At 35.3% G+C, this 8,594-nt stretch overlaps 2 protein-coding genes across 7 annotated transcripts in view; one reads left to right on the top strand and one right to left on the bottom strand.

The window, feature by feature from the left end:
* LOC107687190 (E3 ubiquitin/ISG15 ligase TRIM25-like) overlaps window positions 1-1,106 on the bottom strand; it is a 6,268-nt gene extending 5,162 nt beyond the window's left edge. Inside the window, exon 1 of the mRNA XM_016484422.1 lies at window positions 457-1,106. Within this exon, the coding sequence (XP_016339908.1) occupies window positions 457-792 (336 nt within the window). The 5' untranslated portion in view covers window positions 793-1,106. The remainder of the gene's footprint in view (window positions 1-456) is intronic.
* An 823-nt stretch (window positions 1,107-1,929) lies between these two features.
* Window positions 1,930-8,594, top strand: part of sirt5 (sirtuin 5) — an 8,772-nt gene continuing 2,107 nt past the window's right edge. Inside the window, exons 1-9 of one of the 6 annotated variants that reach the window (XM_016484409.1) lie at window positions 1,930-1,973; window positions 2,215-2,350; window positions 3,857-3,974; window positions 4,065-4,198; window positions 5,375-5,446; window positions 6,141-6,294; window positions 6,491-6,578; window positions 6,683-6,736; window positions 8,124-8,247. In XM_016484409.1, the coding sequence (XP_016339895.1) occupies window positions 3,875-3,974; window positions 4,065-4,198; window positions 5,375-5,446; window positions 6,141-6,294; window positions 6,491-6,578; window positions 6,683-6,736; window positions 8,124-8,247 (726 nt within the window). In that variant the 5' untranslated portion in view covers window positions 1,930-1,973; window positions 2,215-2,350; window positions 3,857-3,874. Of the gene's footprint in view, window positions 1,974-2,142; window positions 2,351-3,647; window positions 3,800-3,856; window positions 3,975-4,064; window positions 4,199-5,374; window positions 5,447-6,140; window positions 6,295-6,490; window positions 6,579-6,682; window positions 6,737-8,123; window positions 8,248-8,594 lie in introns of those variants that run through there. The other 5 variants (XM_016484412.1, XM_016484411.1, XM_016484413.1 and 2 more) reach the window with 5 other exon arrangements.

Genomic DNA, 8,594 nt, shown 5'->3' with positions numbered 1-8,594 from the left:
CACGACCGGAAGGAGCGGAAGCGGTCGACTGTGGCATAATAAAAGCTCCGCTGCTCTCGAGCCGCGTGTCACGCTCGTTCAGCGCCTCGTTTCGCTTCGACGGCTTTCAGCCTCACCCTGCTTCATTCTACTACGTTAATAAATCAGTAGCTCATCCATGAACATGATTTCTGCCCGAGTCCCGTCGGATTGCATCGGCTGTGGGGATGAAGACCACAACTCCCATGATTCTACACTCAGTCACTGCGTCATAAAACTACACTTTTGTTTATTTGTTTATTTTGAATACGCGCCCTCTAGCGGCGAAAATTACATATTGTGCCTTTAAAATACTTTTGGGTCAACATACAAAAATTAACTGACCTTTTAATGACTTATTTATTAAAGCTCTTGCTATGCTTAGTTATTATGAAGTTTTATCATCCCATTTAAAGTCAGAATAGAAGTCAGACACACCTGACAGAACATGACGAGGTCCTGCTTTTCTTTTGCAATGACTTCATCATTCTCCGCTCCGGGGATGGTGGGGGAACGCATTCCAGTCTGTCTCAGTTTCTCAACAACTTCAGCAAACAGTGTGTTTTTGTTGAGCGCGGGTCTCGGGGAGAAGGTCTGTCTGCACTCTGGACAGCTGCACAACTTCTGGTTCTTCTGCTCCCAGTAGCTCTTAATGCACTCCAAACAGTAGTTGTGTCCACAAGGAATGGTCACGGGGTCCCGCAGAAGGTCCATACAGATGGTACAGCTGAACTGCTCCTGATTAACAAAAATACCAGCTTCTTCCTCTGCCATCTTTTACAGTTAAGGTAAAAGACAGACTGGAGAGAGTATGGCGTTTGCTTGTGCCTCCCACTATTGTCTGTATATGAGGTTGTAATGGGAGGAGTCCGTCGTGTACAGTTTGTGTCACTCTGGTCATGTTTCAGAGGAGTCACATGCTTAATGAAGTCATTAAATCTTTGTTGTTTTGTAATGAATATTTTCATCTTTACCTCAGAAAAGTGATTCACAGCCTCGAGTACGCAAGCAAAGCTTCGGGAAAGATCAACCCCAGGGATGATGCTGGTTGTTCCAGACAGTGCATGTCTGTTCATGCCCACTGGATGAATGCGTGCATAATAACATGTTTCATAAGATGTTTCTGGATAATTTTTTGGCACTTTGGGAGACAAAGAGGGTGTGGATATTTGTAATGTAATATGTGCACAAACATAAAGGGTGTGTGTAAATAAATTATGCAACATTAAAATAAAATAGCAAATATTGTAGCCTATACAATTCACCATCACAATAAATCGCGATTAATCATTTGACGGCACTAATATACAGTAGCCTATATATATATATATATATATATATATAAGCTAATTGTTATGATTATAATTTGCTAATTATAAGCAATATTGGGAATGGATAACGGATGGGGACAGTGGGGACAGTACATCCAAAATTGTATTCACTACATTTCAAATTCACTTTAAATGACTTACCAGGCTGTCAATGAAATCAGCCTTTTTTTCTGCATATTTCAAGCGTTTTGTTCTGCTGTATTTTTAATTGTGATAGAGCCACTGACAGTATTATGTTCTCCACGCTAGAGGTCGCTCTTTCCATAACCGGCTGTCTGCACCAGTCTTCACTATCAGCGTGTTCTTCTCAAAAACATTAGAATGAAAGTGAAAAACGGGCGGGGTTTAGTGGCTCAGACGTTTCCTCTTATTGGTCAAGTATTATGTGTCTAAATAATAATTGTCATATTTAAAATCTTCACCCTTTTAATATCAATTCATTGGCTATTAAAGTTTATTAGTGCCATTATTCCGTTGCAAATTATTGTCCAGGCCGACGCTGAAGCAGCACATAAACTCGTGATGCGTGTTACTTTTCTGATCAATGGGTAGGATGCACCATTCACAGTCGAATGTGATTACTGGATAAGAGTTTTCGAATGTGATTTTATAGAAATTACTGCGGTGAGTTAGTCTGCTTGTTTCTCAGATAACAATCCTTGAAATGAATTTATTTAATATTTTATACTTTATGGTGCACAAATATCATTAATAACTCAAAATGCGTTCAGAGATTTGAATGTGACTCAATGGACGCTTGAGTTTTCTGAGCCACCAAACGCCCCTCAGAGGTGTCTAATATGAAAGTTAATAGTAACTTTAGTCGTCTCATGGTTCGTGTTGTGCGTGCAATTTTGTCTCAAAGCCGATGGCAGTGCACCCTCTTCCATTGGCTCATGACAGCAACTGAGTGGATGTAATAAATATTTCATCTTCTGCTCTGCTGGACTAAATCTAACGTTACACAATCTGTGTGACAGAAGTCAGCACAACACAGGCAGGTAGCTGTTACTTTCCTTTCATTCTGTTAGATAGCTGTGTGTTCAGTCATGTGGCAAAGTATCAGCATGTATTGCACATGTACTGCTGCTTTGTTGTCCATGTTTGACCTATCAAATATTTTTTCAAATGACAAATGAGTTAATACGCTTATTTGAGAGCAGGGAACTATTGTGCACTTGAACTTGCGTCTCTGCACAGCTGTGGTCATTTTACAAGGTCCTTCAAGGTCCACATATGTTTATTAAAGTTTTAATTTATTGCACCTTCTCAGCACTGCCCTCTTTTCATGTTCCTGTGATCCTGCAATAGTGCCACGGTCTCGTGCATGAGGGTCAGACTCATTCCTCTTATGTGACAACTGTAACTTAAAAAAAAAAATGAATATGGTTGTGCTGTTTTATTAAGGAACTACATCAAATAAAGGGGTGCACCACCATACCAGATATTCAGAAATATGCTCAGGTCAAGCATGCACTTTATTAGTGTTTTTAACATTTTATTTTATGAATTAAATCGATTATTTACACATTGGCAAGAAAATGAACTAGGCTGTAAATAAAGCAATAAACATGGTTCTTAACAGAATGGAAATAAATGCTTATGCTTTGGGGTGTATAATCTAAATTATGTAAATAAGTTTATTTCATTTTTATCAAACAGAGTCTAGGATTTTAAAGTGACAAACCAGCTAATAAGTCAAACCTCACAGAACTGATCAAGGCATATCAGTACTTACAGATGTTTGTTGTTGTTTCACACCAGAAATAAGTAAAATTGAGGACATGGGAAAAGCCTGTGACATTATTACAAGTACAACCATATTCCCAATAAAAAATATTCCCAAAACATTTCTGGTTCGAAACAGCTTTGTAGTTACAATATTTAAAATTCACTCATACTGTAAGTTCACTTAATTATTATATTGTTATAAAACAAATATAAACAAAACTTTTAAAATATATTGAGGAAATGGAAACTTAATGCATGCCAGCAATGACCCATGAGTCAGATTTCATGCTCAGTCATTTCCTTAAGTGTATATGTAAAAGTCATTTAATTTTTTTCCCAAATTTGGTGTTTGATGTTTTCATATTTCTGGATTGCATTTAAATGGGTTAATTAAACTTTTAATTTAAAATGTTAAATTTAACAATGTAGTAAATCTTTTCAAATGTATTTAAATAAATATATACTTATACTTTATATATACAAATCGTATTTTTCTTTTCTTTTTTCTTTAAAAAGCTACACAAAGGAGTTTTATTATAACTAATAAAGTTTTTGACGCTTTGTGAGATTATGAATAGAAGAAGGATACCATTCCAGAATTCCCCAACCTGTCAGACTACTTCCTGGACACACCTGCTTTTCTAGCAAAGGAACATCTCCGAACAGAAAGAGGAAGTGCTTTAATCTCATTCTCTGATTCTGTGTGTGTCTGCTGGTGAGTACGTGTCATTTCGGGTTGTTTATATGTATATTTTTCTGATTTTCTTGCTGTGCAGAGTGACATTTAACCCTCAATGATTGTGCGGCAGTTGACGTGTAGGGGGCTGACCTCTCACCTCTGTACGGCAGTCAGACTGAACTGGAGCGCTCCAAAGATGGCTAGACCAAGCTCAAGTAAAACACTTTTAAGACTGTCTTCACTGTGTATGTATGGCAGTGGATGGCCTGTGAATTAAATGATTTGCAATTGGTTTCATTTTGCAGATTTAACAGAGTTTCGTGAGGATTTTGCTAAAGCCAAGCACATTGCTATCATTACGGGGGCCGGAGTGAGTGCAGAGAGTGGAGTACCAACCTTTAGAGGACAGGGGGGCTACTGGAGGAAATGGCAGGCACAGGTAACCCACACATATTGTATACACATCACACATTTTTTACTATCTGATCTTAGTTTCAATATAGGACGTATACCAAGGTTTTTCAAACGTTTTGATGCTAGGACTCAAATATGACAATCCCTTTGCGATGATCCCTTCCGTTGATAAAGGCAGCTATATATAAAGGAGAATATTAATATAATATTATTTTCCAAAATGACATTTTTAATATACCAAAACAAATTGTTAAAGGATTATCTTATTAAAATATTTTATTTTTAATTACGTTTACAATGTATGTGAGTTTAACAATGATTTTTATTTTAGAAAATTATTTTGGGGGAAAAAAAACTAGAAAAACAAAGAATATGAATTAATTACAATTAATGCATTGATTTCTGAAGTCTTTAAAAAGCATAATAAAATAGTATAACATTTTGTGAATGTGAATGTACCTTAAACAGATTTCATTAATATCTTAATGTTAACTTTGACAGCTCTAAAAAAAAATATATTTCAAATTTTTCACAGACACATTTGAAAACCCTTGACTTATATAGTACTTGGCAGAGCATAACAGCATAAGCACAGTGACTACAAGGCGATATCATGCTCCAATTGACAACATAACAACATAAAAAGTATTTCTTTGTTATGTAAAACACCTCATTTGAATCTGTGTGAGACTTTGAAAAGTAGTGGAAAAGTTACAGTAGGGTACCAGTTGTATATTATACTGCATGACTTTTCTTTAATTTATGATTCAGAATTATATACAAATGGGCCTGAAAAACATAGTTTACATTTTGCGTTGCAAATAATGACTGTACACTTTCAACATCTATTGTATTTGACAGCTCTGACCAAATTTGTCAGGCTACCTGTAACAGAGCATACAAACGCTGTAGTCACACCACGTGTAAGCAAGCAAACATTAATAATAATAATAATTTTAATATATTAATATTAAATATTAAAATGAACAATTTAATCAAATGAAAATATAACAATTCTTTTACAACAGAACATTGATGTTTTATTTTTTAAGTGCCACACAAGAGAATATATATAGATAATTTTATTATAAATAGTACTCTAATACTTTTCTGTCATAATTCTTCAAGTTCTTAGTTTCACACCACATGTACATAAGCGAACATTAACAGGAGTCTCTCTTTTCTTCTCTTTGTCTTTCAGGATTTGGCAACCCCTGAAGCTTTCTCTCGAGATCCTTCTTTAGTATGGGAATTTTACCATTACAGGCGGGAGGTGGGTCACACAATACTGACTAAATGGTTACCAATATCATAATGCCATTTGTTTCTTTCAGTGATCAATTTGGTATAGTATAATATAAATGCCTGGAATGCTATGTTTATACTTTAATGAGACTACTACTTTTCTTCTACTACTACTTTTTCTTCTATATGCATGTTTTGCATCCTTAGAATTGCAGTAAGGAATCTGAAAGAACGCCATTGTTTATTTCTGAGACTGAAATTCACACAGCATCCACAGGGTTACTTTACAATAGTAGATCGGTTATGAGAGGCGTGCTTGCATTTTTCTTTTTTTTTTTTTTTTAAATAGTCTTTATTAATGTTGTCACAATACCAAAATTTCAATTGTAGGTACCAATATGAGAAAAAAACACTATATTATAATATATCAAACCTATCTAAAATGTAATAATATAATAAAATATTTTAATTAACACTAACTGAAAAAAACGTATAAAATGCTAATAATTTTAAAAACTACTACGTAAAGATGATTATTATTACATTTTGAAAATTTTACTAGCCACTTTCAGCATCACATGTCGTTATGTATTTAAACACTGGGGTTGCAGTTAAACAATTAAGATGAATAATTAAACAAAAAATATTGTTTGGTTGCATCCTAATAACATCTTAATTGATTTCATTTTTCATATTGTAATTAATTGTATTTAATTTGGCAGGTTATGCGCAGTAAGATGCCAAACCCAGCCCACCTGGCTATAGCGGAGTGTGAGTCCCGTCTCAGCAAGCAGGGGCGCTCTGTTGTGATCATCACTCAGAACATCGATGAACTACACCATCGTGCTGGTTCCAAACATGTCTATGAAATCCACGGTGAGACAACAGCTACTCAAACCAGGACACCATTACAGTACATTAATTATTGGTTGAGATCTGATAAACTGAAATGAAATGGATAGAGCATCTATTTGGTTGGTGGGGCTTTTGTCCCATATTTCCATACAATCATACCTTCAAATTGAGGTTATTCCCTTCAACTGATCTCTCGCTCTTCTCTCTTTCTCTCTAGGTAGTCTATTTAAAACCCGCTGCATGAGCTGTGGAGAAGTCAAAGCCAACCACAAGAGTCCAATCTGTCCTGCTCTGGAGGGGAAAGGGTAAAAGCTCATGCAAACACATGACCATTATTTCATCAAATATTTAAACCACAAGAGAATGCACTCTCTGTATATGCTTTTCTCTTTCTTTTTTCAATTCTCAGAGAGCCTGACCCCAGTGCCAAGGATGCCAGAATACCAGTGCAGCACCTGCCCAGGTTTGTGAGTATGGGCGTTGTTGCAGATCAGTAGACTGTGATTAGTCAGAAATTACTGGCTTGAAGAGTCTTTCACTGAATTAATTCACTAAATTCATCAGAGCGGTCAATAAATCAACATCTGACTCACTTAAAGGGGTCATATGATGCTTTTTTAAAGATCATTATTTGGTGTATTTGGTGTAACAGAATATGTTGACATGCTTTAATGTTCAAAAAACTCATTATTTTTCAAATACTGTACATTATTGTAGATCATCTATGCCCCGAGAATAGAATAGAAATAGAAATTGCTATTTTACCGGGTGCTGTTCCGTTACGAAATTTGCCAACATATTTAATAAACACAGTTGTGTGCAAATCTGCAAAAATGTTCTGCATGCGCAGATTTTTGTGCAGAATCAGATTTTTAAACTGTTTCAAATTTTAACCGTTTGCGAGGAACTGAGAACTACACTACACTGTTTGGGGTTTTAAAAGAAATGAATGCTTCTATTCAGCGAGAACACATTAAAGTGATCAGAAGTGACAGTAAAAATGTTTACATTGTTATGAGAAAAAAAAAACAGTTTTAAATAAATGCTGTTATTTTAAACTTTTTTTATTTTTGGATTCATCAGAGAACCCTGAAAAATGTATCACAGTTTCCACAAAAATGTTAAGCAGCACAACTGTTTTCAACATTCAACAATAAGAAATGTTTATTGAGCACCAATGTTATGCTGTGCGCATATCAGGATGATTTCTGAAGGATCATGTGACACTGAAGACTGGAGTAGTGACAGCTGAGAATTCAGCATTGCATCACAGGAATAAATGACATTTTTAAATATATTAAAATAAAACAGTGATTTTAATTTATAATAATGTTTCACAATATTACAGTTTTTACTGCATTTTAGATCAAATAAGTATAGCCTTGGTGAACACTTTTTCAAAAACATTAAAAAATTATGTTGCATTAAAAAAATTGTGTAGTGTATGTTGCATTATTAAAAGAAAAAAAGACAGTTACTTAGACTGCCTACTTCAACTCACAACTCTTCCAAACATCACCCATTACTGCCAACATCTCAGGAAATCAACAAATCTAATCAGATGCTGCTGGAATGCATACCTCTGGTTTGCTTTACTGTAAACATACTGTAAGGCTGTATAATTTAGAGAGGTAGGAGGGTAGTCATGTAATACGAAATTGGGGCTGCTTTGGTGCAAGAAATCTCAACAACTTATAACTGGACTTCATGGGGAAATTAAAAAAAGATGTAAAGATCAATACAGAAATAACTTGAGAATAGTAACACTTTTTCTCCAGCAGTAGGCAGCATATATCCACGTGTTTAATATTTCATGTTCAAGATGTTAGTTTTGTACTTTATGTTTTTAGATGTGACAGAAGTGGTTGTAATGGATTGCTGAGGCCTCATGTGGTTTGGTTCGGAGAAACTCTGGATTCAGATATTCTCACCGCTGTGGAGCAGGAGCTGGAAAAATGTGATCTCTGCTTAGTGGTGAGTGATAGCAAATGAATGCATAAAACACTAATACAGAACCAAGTGAGCTGACTACCTAGAAAGGATTTCAAGGCATCAAGAATAGGCCTATTCCAGAAACCTTACTCTGCTGTTTATAATGCTTTATTTTGATGAAATCCAAAACTCACATTACATGTTTTTATTTTTAGCTTACTAAAGTATTGAGTTGTTAGCTTAGCAACAGGCTAAAACCAAACTCCATTAGAATGAGTTACCAGAGATCAGTCAGTAATTTTCATGAGCCTTCAGCATGCAAAAAAGAAAGGAAAGCTATCTTGCAGTTTATTAAAGGGGTCATATGATGCGATTTCAAGTTTTCCTTT

The sequence above is a fragment of the Sinocyclocheilus anshuiensis genome, unplaced genomic scaffold, assembly GCF_001515605.1.
Source record: "Sinocyclocheilus anshuiensis isolate Anshui unplaced genomic scaffold, SAMN03320099.WGS_v1.1 scaffold1355, whole genome shotgun sequence".
NCBI classification, from domain to species: domain Eukaryota; kingdom Metazoa; phylum Chordata; class Actinopteri; order Cypriniformes; family Cyprinidae; genus Sinocyclocheilus; species Sinocyclocheilus anshuiensis.
This window is presented reverse-complemented; position numbering and strand designations above follow the sequence as displayed.